At 44.1% G+C, this 12,996-nt stretch overlaps 1 protein-coding gene and 1 long non-coding RNA gene across 3 annotated transcripts in view; one reads left to right on the forward strand and one right to left on the reverse strand.

Moving 5' to 3' along the window:
* The window catches only part of TUFT1 (tuftelin 1), a 43,116-nt gene that overhangs the window by 10,318 nt on the left and 19,802 nt on the right, over positions 1 to 12,996 (reverse strand). For both annotated transcript variants that reach the window (XR_002327989.2, XM_021005248.2), the window contains exons 7-8: positions 6,752 to 6,880; positions 6,049 to 6,143 (exon numbers count right to left, since the gene is read on the reverse strand). Coding sequence is in view for 1 of the 2 variants with exons in the window: in XM_021005248.2 (XP_020860907.1) it covers positions 6,049 to 6,143; positions 6,752 to 6,880 (224 nt within the window). In the remaining variant the exon portion in view is untranslated. The remainder of the gene's footprint in view (positions 1 to 6,048; positions 6,144 to 6,751; positions 6,881 to 12,996) is intronic.
* Positions 6,037 to 7,057, forward strand: LOC144457500 (uncharacterized). Its single transcript, XR_013486844.1, has 2 exons — positions 6,037 to 6,127; positions 6,767 to 7,057. It is a non-coding gene; the product is annotated as an uncharacterized LOC144457500 (long non-coding RNA).

Here is a 12,996-nt window from a genome sequence, read left to right on the forward strand (position 1 = left end):
GATTTCCTCACATGAATATATATTCAACATACAGAACTTCCCAAAGGAAGCTGGGTGGCAAAATGGATAAAGAGCTCAACTTGATGTCAAAAGACTACAGTGCAAATTCTGCCTTAGCCTCCTACTAGAAGCATCTGGGCAAATCACTTAAATTCTCAGACTCATTTCCTCATCTGTAAAATGGGGAGAATAATTGTACCTACCTCACAGGGTTGTTTTGAAGATTAAATGAGTTAATATATGTTAAGCAGTTGTAAAACACTACATAAACATCAGCTGTCATTATTAACATTCTTCACCACCCCCCCACTCCATTTTCTCTCCCTGTTTCTTTTGTGTAAAGTATGTTCATCCAAAGCCATATTCCAGTCATGAGTTTCAACCCATCAAATCTCAAGATACCTCTGAAGTCAAATATGCCTCCTTACGGAAGGCCTACCTAGTTCCTCTTGATGCCTTAAACACTGGTCATTTCTGTATAGACGTTTGAGCTCATGGCTCTTTTGAGGGACATTTTCTCCTATAAACTTCTAGGTGTCTTAACTACCATTCTTCATTCACTGTAGCTATGTATTTTCCATGGGGTGGAACTTGACAGATACACACAGGCAGCTTCCTCACTGCCCATACTTATTTTTAAGCCTTTTTGATTACATTTGTAAGGTAGCAAACACATACATTCTTAATACGCTTTATGAGGTACACTCCATTCCTGACCAGGAATCTGCCATTCCTATACTTTGGAGTTGTGCTCCAAACAAGCCAAATCCCATTCTCAGATACCACCTTCTTAGTCAGCCATTCAAAATCCTAAATTAATTATAGTCTTCTGCATCCCCTGCCTTCAAGAAGCAGCAGTGAAGAAAAACACAACCTTGGCCCTTAAGGTCTTCAGTTTCTTGACCAGGATACTTCATAATCTTGGCAATATTTTTTAGGTCCCTTCTGGCAGGATCATGTGTGCCCAAATGAATCACAAGAACTGGTGGTAGTCACCTTTTTTCTTTTTTTGAAATTGGCTAAAATGAATTTTTAAAAAGATTTTTATTGTTATCTTTTAAGTCACCCATTTTCTTAAGTCTTGGAAGACTCTGTTATATCTTGGACACATAGGATACATCCCCCAGGAAGAAAATAGGTCTATTGTGGGTAGTTTTCAGGTCAACCAACAATTGCCTCAGTACCACGTCTTCCTCTGACCGTTCCTGGAGGATCTCTCACCCAATAGCTGCTGTGGTTCTATTATATTATTGCTTGGAGGACTAGCAACATTTTCCTTCCTCAGAGGACCTAGCCCCCTCCTCTTCCTCATTTTTGGATGAGGAAAGTAAGGTCTCATCAGAAGTGACTTACTAAAGTACAGGTCATAAAGCTGAGAGCCTCAGCCAAGACTGACCCAAGGCTTCTAACCTTTAGACCAGCAGATATTCTACTGTAACACATGGTATCTTCAAAGCAGACAGAACCAAAAATCCCCAGAAGGCCAAGACACTTGAGAAGAATGTTCCATGAGGCTGCAGCCTGCAGGCTGCTATTTCCCTATGTCTCAGAAGCACAAACACAGCCGACTCTTATTTTTTGTTTTTCACAAGGTGAGGGAGTCCAACCCCATTGGGAAACCAAACTAGACAGCCTGATGGAAGGTTCCACTATGTTGTAGCTGTACCCCAACCTCTTTTTGGGCTAACAGTGAGAGATACCTAAAACCTAGAAATATAAGATTTTGTCCCAAAGACAAGATAAGCCAAGGGGTTTAAGCTCCAAAACTTCTTTTTCCACCTTAATTCTCTATTCTTCTCTTCTCAAACTTCTTTTATTTGGAAAAATCTGCATTTTATATGGCTAACTGTTAAAATGGTTTAATAACATATTAATATGAATAAAAAAGCATTTATTAAGCACTTATGTGTTAAGCCCTGGGTTACAAATGACGAGGAAAGCTAATTCCTGCCCTTAAGGAACTTACATTCTCATAGAGTAGACTTTGAGGAGTGGTGGCCAGGGAGGGGGCCCAATCGGTCCAGAAAGTTACTAGGATGATAAGTAGGATGACACATCCGTGCTAGAGGGAAGGGTTGATTTGATTATAGTTCCAGAACTAGAGAGTGGGGGAGGAGCAGGGCAGAGAAGATGGCAGAGCAGGGAGTGAAGTATGACTGAAGTCTGCGGGGCATGTGCCTATTCCGCATGTACATTATAGATAAGATCTTATATATCTGTAATATAAGTGGTTTTTACACATGTAGGCAGCTAAATGGTGCAGTGGATAGAGCACTAGCTCTGGTGAGAACTAGTAAGTGGGCCACTGTAGTTGGCTTATAGGTAAAATCTAAGACTTGAAAGGTAGGAAAGGACTTCAGGGGTGGGGAATCTGCAGCCTTCTAGATCCTTAAGTGAAGCCCTTTGACGGATGGACTTAGGGTTTGAAATGCCACAGAGGATTTGTATTGGATCTTGGAGATGGTAGGGAGCCCCCAGGCTTATTGACTGGGTTGTGTGTGTGGGAGACATGGGCAGACCCATGCTTTAGGAAAATCACCTTGGTAGCCGAGTCAAGGATGATTTGGAGACAGAAACCAGTGAGGAAGGAAGACCAATTAAAATCTCTCTCACAGTCATGGATAGGAGATGTATTCTTAACCAAACCAGGGCCAGAGACGATTACAAAAGATAAAACAGATAACTTTAATTACATAAAAACAAAAAACTTCTGCACAGACAAAATTAATGCATCTAGAATAAGGAGAGTGGTTGAGCAGGGGAAAAAATCTTTGTATCAGATTTCTATGATAAAGGCTTCACATCCAAGAGAAATATAAGCTAACAATAATAAACACACACACACACACACACACACACACAACACACACATGTTCAAAGGGCATGAACAAACATCTTGAGAACACTCGAGAGAAGAAAGTACACAGTATTCACAACCACAGGAGAGAATGCTCCAATTCATTAACAATAAGAGAAACGCAAATCAAACCCTCTGAGGTTTCACTTCATATCCTGAAAATCAGCAAAGGTAACAACAGATGGCAAGAGTCAATGTGGGGAGGGATCGTGGAAAGATAGACTTTCCGCCACACTCCTGGTGGAGCTGTGAATTAGTACGACCATTTGGGAAAGCAATTTGAAATCATGTCAATAAAATTGTTAAAATGCCCCTATTTTTGACTCAGAGATTCCATCACTGGGCTTATATCCCAAGGAAAGCATAAGAAGAAAGTCTCCATAAATACCAAAGTGTTTATAGTGGCAATTTTTTTTTTGATAGCAAAGAACGAGAAACAAAGTAGATATCTATCAAGTGGGGAATGGCTAAACAAATCGTGGCACATGAATGTAATGGAATACTATTGTATTGTAAGAAATGATGGGCTTAGATTCTTAAAATCTAGCCCCTGCTCACATTCTTAAAGTCTAGCCAATAGCTCACTAATGTTCAGGCTCCTTAAGAGTCTGCCCAATATGATGGATGTTCTAATAAACCTTGTCTTTGTCTGGAAAACAAACAAACAAACAAAAAAACCCAAAAAGAAATGATGAATGTAATGAATGAATAGAGAGAAGCACAGAAAGATCTATACATACTGGTGCAGAATAAAGTAAGCAGAGCCGACAAAACAACACGGACAGTAACTAAAACAATGTAAATGGGACCTCCTTCCTCTTTTCTTTCTCCTTTCTTTACTCTTTTCCCTTCCTTCCTTTCTCTTTCTCTCCCTTCCTCCCTTCTTTTTTCCCCTTCCTTTTTTCTCTTTCCCTCCCCTTTCTTTCTTTCCTCCTTCCTTCTCTTCCTCCCTTCTTTCTTCTAAAATCCCTAATAACCAAATAATCACATATAGATTTATACAGGCTCTTTGGTTTTTTCCTCTTATGCTTCTATTAACTCAAGCCTCCAATACAGGAAGGAAAGGAAAGAAAATAATTCAAAATAACTTAGTTGATCTTTGAGATTCTTTTTTTTTCCCCTAGATCTTTGAGTTTCTGACCTACTCAGGAAACAGACTAGGTCAGGGAGGCAGATGATGAAAGCAAAGGCCTAAAAATAAAATGTTTAGATTTTCCATGGCTGACCTAAATTTAAGATCTAGAGCCAGGAACACCAGGATAAAGGCCTCAAGAAAGCTCTATCCTTAAAGACTGTGATTGGAATTATGATGTACTGGCAAAAAAAAATTATAATTTAGACTATATCCAACATAACATTAAACTGGATCTGTGATTCAACAGTTTCATCAGTTGAGAGTTTATTTCTGTTACTGTTTATGGCCTATAGCACATAGAGGCCAGAAATTCCTCAGTGGCCTAGGGCTCAGAGTGGCCTAATTTGGTATTACTCTGTATGGCTCAATGATATAGGCTTTCTCTGTCCCCCTGATTATAAGGAAAGTAGAAGGTAGTTTATTCATTATTATTTATTATTAATTAAATTAGAGATAATTTGAATTTACTTTCCCAATCATTGTTAAAATCCCTTCTTTTGCCTCTCTGCTGGTTAAATATACCTTTTCTAGCTTCTTTCAAGGCTCTGCTCATTTTCTGCTTCCTATTATGAGGCCTTTCCTAATCCCAATTTATCAGTTCCCTCTCCTTTTTGAAATGACTTTGTACGTGTTTAGCTGTGCATATATTAAATCTACCACACCAACCCAGCCCCATGCTTCCTCCCACTTCCTGCTAAGTAAACTCTTCAGGGAAGTTTTTAATCTTTGTATTACCATTGATAAAGTGATTTTGCCCAAGACCACATACTCTTACGCTTCAGAGCCAGGATTGCAAATGAAGACTCCCTTCTCCCACTCTATCATACCGCCTCAGGTGACCCATACAATCACCCTTGGCACCCTTCCAGTGACAGGCAGTTCCATAAACAAGTCTTTCTGTTTCCACTCACATTCACCCTCCACATCGTCCTTTACTCTGCAGTCAAACTTCTTTTCCATTTGTGAAGATCTGGCCCACACCACTTCATTAATCAAAATCCTTCAATGGATTTACCAAATCAAAGTTCAAATTCTGACGCCTGCAACGTAAGGCCCTGCACAACTGCCTTTGGTGTTGTTCAGCAGTGTTCTTTTGTGGGGCAGCCAGGTGGTGAAGGAGACGGAGTGCCAAGCCTGGAGCCAAAAGATGTCTCCCCGAGTTCAAATCCGGCCTAGCTGTGTAACCCTGGGCAAGTCACTTAACCCTGTTTGCCTCAGTTTCCTCATCTGGAAAATGAGCCAGAGAAGGAAATGGCAAACCACTCCAGGGTCTCTGCCAAGAAAACCCCAAATGGGGTCACAGAGAGTTGGAAAAATGACTTAACAAAAATAGTGCCTCTCCATATTTTTCTCAGGACAATCCTTTCTCTATCTAGGATTGGTCTGAACTGGACTATTACTTGTATGCCATACATGATCTGTACTTTACCTGCCCTCTACCCCTTTCTCACTAAAAACTTATGCTTTTGTCCTTTAAAGCCAATTTCAAATGTCACTTCCTCCAGGAAGCCTTCTTTGACTCCCCCCCCCCCATCGGTGATGCCTTTGCTCCCTGTGGACCTCACACATCCTATAAACTCTTTGAGGGAAGGGTCTCTATCATATCCAAATTTTGTATCTCTTCTAGCACCTGGCAGGGTGTGTTGCAGACAACTGGTATTTAATATCTGTGTCGATGATGCATATTACTCTGCACCTCTCTTATGCACAAATCAGGTTTTATTTTGTGCTAGGTTTATGACAGGTAGGCCCACAGCCTAATTAAACTCTCGGCAGTTAATCAATAACTCTTAACCGTGGCTCGAACGCCCAGAGCTTCCCTGTGAGGTGGTGACTCCCAAGCTAACCACCTCCCCAAAGAGGGTCCCGGCTCCCAGATGCAGTGTCCTCTCCCTAGGAATAGGCCACACCCTAAAGAAGCATGTGGATGAGTCATACCAGGAAGGTGTGACATCAGCAGCAGCAGCAGTTCCCACCCCAAATCTGGCCCTTGTGAGAGCCACCACAGTGCAACACCCCCGCCCCAACTGCACAGTGAGCAAGCAGGCGCCCTTACTTTTCCTGCTCGGCAAGGCAGTCAGCTCTCCAGGTCCGAAGCTCTTCCAGGGCCGTCTCCCCTTCACTGACCTTCTCCAGTAAGTTCTGTTGTTCCTAGGCAGGGCAAGGAAGGCAAAGTTGGGACGAGGGGAAGGTGTCTGCCTCCGTAGTTGGTCCAGGGGGAATCCTATGGTAGGGACTAAGGCCGGCTGCCAAACAGGGAGCAAGCAGGCCAAGCTAGTTTCATGGGGTGCCTTCTGTTGAAATCCAGAACCCGTCCCTCCCGCCCTCCTCTAGTAACTGGGCTCAGAAACCTCCCGGCCTCACCCTTCTGCCCTCTGGGAAAGCCCGGCCCCGATGAATCCAGGACAGATTCATCTGCCAACTTTGGTTGCCACTGCCCCAGCACCAAGCACCAACTTAAGAACAGTCTCCAAGCCTACAGAAGGGAGATCCTGTACAAGCTGGAAATCAGTAACAGGGGAGGCTGAAGGGAGACAGGAGAAAGAACTTCCTGGCCTTCAAACATGGAAAGAAGCAAGGAAGCACCTACCCAGGGAGGTTGGGGAATGGCCATTTCTGGGACCCTTTAAAAAGAAGGTAGCTCTCTCTGAATGTGCAGGTCAGCAGAAATGCCCTAAGGCAGGGGGTTGGACTAGGGTCGTACCTTAAGGTGCCTCCCATCCCTGAGGACCTGAAATCCAAAAGAGCTCAATAGTCACCTTCTCCATCCCCAGCATGCACCTCTGAAGCTTGAGAATTTCTGCATCTTTCTGCTCCAAGCTGCTCTCGGCTCTCTGAAGGGCAGAACTGCTCGTCTCAGCCTCTCTCTGGTACCGGCTAAGTGTGGCCTAAAATATGGAATGGTCACTTGGTAACTGGGAAAAACTCACTCCACAGACATCTGCAGGGGAGCACAGTAGAATGCCATTCAAGTCAGAGTATGTGTTAAGTGCCTATTCTGCCCAAGTCACTGTGCTAAACACTAGAGGACGAAAAGACAAAAATAAACCTGTCCCTGCCGTTAAGTAGCTGACGTTTTATTAGGGAGACACATCATAGACGCAGACAAGTAAATAAGGGAAGGGAAGGAGGAGTCTGTCCATGTAAAGGGTGGCATATATTTGTGTGTGTGTGTGTGTGTGTGTGTGTGTGTGTGTGTGTGTGTGTGTGTGTATGTGTGTGTGTGCGCGTGCGCGTGTGTGTGTGTGTGCGTGTGTGTGTGTGTGTGTATGTGTCCCTTGCCCCTTGGAAAGCTAGAGATTCTGAGGAGGTGAGGAAGAAGCGCATTCCAGACCAAGGCAGGAAGTCCAAAGATGACATGTTGAGTTTGGAGAACAGGGAGTGGAACAGTTGGACTAGAATATGGTACGTGAAGGAGAGTAATGTAAGTCTGGAAAGGCAGGTGGGAGCCAGATTATGGCAGAGGTTCATACACCACACTGCAGAGTTAGAGCCACCTAACAAGAGGAAAGTGATGTCGTCAGACATGTGTGGAAGATGCACTGAAAAGGAGAAGGGGAGGGAAGTAATGAGACCGGTTGAGAAGCTGTTGCAATAGTCGAGGCAAAAGTGATGAGGCCCTGAACCAGGCTACTTACAGTGAAAGGGGAAAGAAGGAAAGGGATGAGAAAGAGGTGGCTAAAACTCAACATAGGGTAAGTGGCTAGATACAGTAGGGCTGAGGAATGGCTAAGTGTCAAGAGCTCAGAGGTGATGAACCTGGCTTATTGAGAAAACAGGGGACGATTTAACAGAAAAAGTAAAGCCTGAACAAGGAAACTGCATGGCACTTGTTGGAAGGATGGGACAAAAGAGAAACAAGGCTGTTCTCCTACCCGTTTCGCAATAACTTCAGTGGGCCAGAGCTGAGCTCCATGAGCTAACAAGTGTTTGTTACATACTTCCTGTGCCAGGCACTGTTCTAGGCACTGGGGTTGAATACAAAGACAAGACTAAAACAATTCTTGTCCTCAAGAAGTGTCCCTGAACGCAAACCTCTGGGGCTCTCCTCCCCTAGCCATACCCTCCCCAATGCCCATCACGTTAAGATTAAGTTTAAAGGTAAAAGACAGAGACGGTAGTCTGCTTATTAGCCAAAACCCATTCTCAGCAGAGAGTATACAAACACATAGGACTCCCCAAAGTCCACAAATGCTCATACTGCCGCACTTGCCCCCTTTCTGACTGAGAGGCAGATAAGCCAGGCTAGGATCATCCCTGCATCTCACAGAGAGGGAATCCACACTGGAACATCAGGACTGACTCCCCTTCCAGACAAGCCCACGAAATCCAAAGAACCTAATCCACTGTTAATGGTCCCTGTGCCCCAGGTCTATGCTTGGCACCAGGTTCAACTGTACCTACTGAGGCTTTTCATGAGGGGGAACAGGTCTAAGAAACAGAGTGCTAGACCTGGAAGCAGGAAGGTCTGGGTTCGAATTCTACTTCTGGGACTCATGACCTACCTGCACAGCTTCCAACAAGTCTTTTTCTCCTCTCTGCCACCCTCTTCTCCCCTCTTAACAGACTTCCTACGCCATGCATAAATTACACAGTGCTTTTTTTTTTTTTGGCCAGGCAATCAGGGTTAAGTGATTTGCCCAGGGTCACACAGCTAATAAGTGCCGTGTGTTATGTGCTGTGTGTCTGAGACGGGATTGGAACTCAGGCCCTCCTGACTCCAAGGCCAGAGGCCTATCCACTGCGCCACCTAGTTGCCCCTCACAGTACTTTTCTAGTGCTTTTTCAATTCCAAAACAGCATATGGAAAGACTGAAATTATATACTAGGAAGAATTTCCTAAGTATTGATTGAGTGGGTGGGGGAATGATATCGAAAGGGGTATTCCTTTCTTTCTTTTCTTTTTCAAGTAAAAGAGAAAATCAACATTTTAGACTGGCTCAGGACTAGAAAGCTCATTTATCGTAACCTGCTCATTTTAAAGATAAAAACACATGAAGTGACCTGCCTTAAGTATGACCGCTGATAGGCACAGTGAGGCGTAGAAACTGGATGTCCTGCCCCCAAGCTCAAGGTTCTTGACACTTCACTGCAATTCTGATATAAAATGACCCAGGCTGGGCTGGGTCCAGGGAAAGAACCAGATGGCCTCTGAAGGACCTGGCCAGAAGTAGGGAAGGTGGAATAACAGGCAGGTCCAGCTCCTCCCCAGGTCAAGTTTAGGGAGGAGGCGAAAGAGAGGCTTAGTATCCAGGTGGTTTTCTTTTGCCATGTTATCTCCCCTGTTTTTGGCTATCAAGGAAAGATCTCTAGTAGCAAATCCCACCTGGTAACAGTGAATGGATGCTATTGGATTTTCAAGATGACTGTGCATCTTGATTGTGCGTGCGCGCGCACACACACACACACACACACACACGCACGCACTCTCTCTCTCCCTTCTCATTCGTTCTCTGAACCAGAAACATAAATCAAGAAAGTGTCTTTGTTAGAAAAGATCAGGGTAAGACAACTAGCAAATGACCATGATACCCAAATAAGTTTCTCTTGTCTTCTAACTTCTGGAGGGAAAACATCTGGCCTGGTTTTCTCAGTCACTCAGACCCATCCCTTACCAACCTTATTTCACATTACTACCCTCCATAGACTACGTCTCAGCCATACCAGCCTCTGTGCTAGTCCCTGGATGGGCCGCTCCAACTCTTGCCTTTGGGCTCTATAGAGGGCTATCCCTCATGCCTGGAATGCTCTCTCTCCTTCCTCACTTCTGGCTGCTGGAATCTTCGGGCTCCTTAAAGTCTCAGCTCAGGTGCCACCTCCTAATACAAGACCTTTTCCTGCTACCACTACTATTACTACTATACTACTAATGCTACTATACTACCATTACCACCCCTACTACAAATATAGCTACTAATACTACTACCTAGTATCAAGGTTACTACCACCACCATCACCACAACCACTACTACTAAGGTTATTACCACTACCTCCTCCTAAGGTCACTATAACCACCATTACTACTATTACTAATACTGCCACCAACATTACTTCTACTACCACTACTACAAAGTTACTATTACCACTACCACCACTACTGAGGTTACTACTACTACTACTACTACTACTACCACTACCACTATTACTATAGCTACTACTACTACCACCACTAAGGAGATAGGTGTTACTATTATCCCCATTTCATGGATGGGTAAAAGGTAAGGCTTAAAAGAGAGGTTAGGATTGTCCATGATCAAATGACTATTGACTGTTTTGCTTTCCTTTGTATCCCCAGCACTTAGCACAGTGAATAGTATTTAGCAGACATTTAATAGATGTTTACTGACTGAGTAAGGCAGGATTCAAACTCAGGTCTTCTTGACTTAAAGCCCAGAGTTCTCTAAACTACATTGATTTCACCCAGGAGTTGGTATTGTCCTCATATCCCCTCCCCCAGCAATCATATACCTCTTGTACCCCTCTAAAAGAATGTAAGCTTTTTGAGGACAGGGATTCTTTTGTTTTTGTCTTTGTACCCCTATCACCTAGCAGTGCCTGGCACACAGTAAAGGTTTAATACACGCTTGCAGAATGGCACTAAATGGTGTTGACAAGGTCAAGGTTACAGATCTAATCCCAGGGGAGCCCATAGTTTCCCACATGAAGGAAAGAAATATCTCTATTCCAAGGTCTCACTTCACTCTCAATCCCAGTGGCTGTCATTAAGTCACAAAGAGGACTCACAAATCCATCCCCATCACTGAAAATACATAATTGAAAGAGCACATTCTATTGCTGGTGTATAAATAGAACCCTGTGTTTGAATTATTCTGTCAACACTGAGCCTGCAAAAGAAAAGGCCAGCTGCTGGCCAATGGAGCTGGGTATTTTCACTCAGGCCACTTTTATGTGGTCCAAGGAGGGTTGTCAATCCAGATAAAAACTGCTGTGGTAGAGGCCTCTCCCATGCTCACAGGGCCCAAACTGATTAAGCTCTCTTTCTTCTAAATAATCTCCAACCTCCCTTGGTCAGCAGTAACAGACAAGGTTTAACAATCCCTCCCAGGGAAAGAAGTCCATTGAGCCTCAGACTCCTCTTCCTCCTGGTGTTACGCTCAGAGGAGCTAATTAATAGCCATCCTGATACATAATCAACTCTTGGTTATCCGCTCGGATAGGCAGTAAATTTTTAGCCCCAGGCTCCATCCCTTCTCCACCCTTAAAATAGCAGTAGAGAGTGTAAAAGACAGAAGGACCTTAGAGATTATCTAGCTCTGCCCCCTTGGGTTGCCTTTTCCATTTTAAGACAGTGAAAGCAAAATCTGGCTGGTGCCTCATAAACAAGCTGACACCATTAAAAAAAATCTCTCTGTTTAGAATGAAATCACAAATAAAACTCTATATTCATCTCTGATCATTCCAGGAAAAAAAATCATTTTAGAGAGAGGGGAAACTGAGGCAGAAGTCAGCTCCTTAATTGTTCCCTTACTCTGCATTAAACTGGAACTTCTGCCAAAGCAGAATCCAATAAGCATGGAAGACAACCCCAACTATTCCAGGAGCAGGAATGGGCAGTGCCCACTCCATTCTCAAAAGTCTTGCTACTCTATTACTGTCTTTCCTGCCTCTAGCTCTATCTATAACCATGATCAAATCACTTCTGCCCCCGTATCTGGAAGGAGTGTGTCAACTTCTCTCCCACAGTCCCATTCACAATCTCTGCAACATTCAGGACCAAAGCGTACCTCCAGACCACCACTCCCTTATGTTTGTGGTCACTTTCTTTTTTCTTTTTTTTTTCTTAAGGCAGTTGGGGTTAAGTGACTTGCCCAGGGTCACACAGCTAGTAAGTGTCAAGTGTTCTGATTTGAACGCAGGTCCTCCTGACTTCAGGGCTGGTGCTCTATCCACTGCGCCACCTAGCTGTCCCCTGTCTTTCTCATTAGAATATAAGCTTCTAGCTGGCAGGGACCGTCTTTGCTTTGGCATTTCTATCCCCAAGGCTCCGCGCTGTACTTGGCACAAAGTACAGTACATATCTCTGGAGCGCTTTAAGGTTTGCAGAGCACATTACATTGTCTCCTTTGGTCCTCACTGCCACCCTGGGAGGTAGGTGCTGTTATTATTATTATTATTCCCATTTTACAGAGAAGCAAACTGAGGCTGAGAGAGATTAAGTGACTTGCCCAGAATCATACAGCTGGTGAGTGTCTGAGGCACGATTTGAACTCAGGTCTTCCTGACTCCAAGACCAGCTCTCTATCAAGTATACCACCTAGCAAGTGCCTATTAAACAGTTTTTCATTCATTCATTCCCATGAGGACCTCCAGGGCTCAATTTTTAGACCCTCGGTCAGCACTGATCTATCTGTTCAGGAGAGAATGGAGTCTGGTTGTCAGACACTCCGAAGACAGATAGTCTAACTGGCTGGTGTTGGACAAGAGTTTCTTGGGAAGTCAGCAAGAATCCCTGAAGTTCTCTTGACTCAGCGTGAAGCTGGACTCTTGAGTCTTGTTTTCCTGCAGCAGCAGCTCTACCTCGTGGTCTATTCCTAGACCTCGGGCAAGTCACTACACCTCCATTTGCCTGGTCCACTGGAGAAGGAAATAGCAAATAGCAAATGCCTGGTCCCCTCAGATCTGGGGAAATGGCACCTGGCAACCTTACCTACGGCTCAAGCTCAATGCCAAGCGACTTGGTGCACAGGGACTGCAAACTCATTTTCATATTAGTCTACGTCAAATGTATTTGGGAAGAAAAGTCTGCTAAAAAGTGTAATGTATACCTGTGTCAAACAGAAATGACTTTGGGGTTACCCATTGTTTGGGACGATTCCTTGTTACTGCTCCCTCCCCTTCAAAAAGCACAGACTCAACTGCTGACTATCAAAGTAGCACCAAGATCCTTGAGCAAACGGTGACCATACCTGCCCAAGAGAAGGAAGATTGGGATAGGGCAGATACTCCTCACACCATTCCCCTGATTTTCCATATGGTGGCATCA

This window comes from Phascolarctos cinereus, unplaced genomic scaffold (genome assembly GCF_003287225.1).
Source record: "Phascolarctos cinereus isolate Bilbo 61053 unplaced genomic scaffold, phaCin_HiC Scaffold_5;HRSCAF=322, whole genome shotgun sequence".
Lineage (NCBI taxonomy): Eukaryota > Metazoa > Chordata > Mammalia > Diprotodontia > Phascolarctidae > Phascolarctos > Phascolarctos cinereus.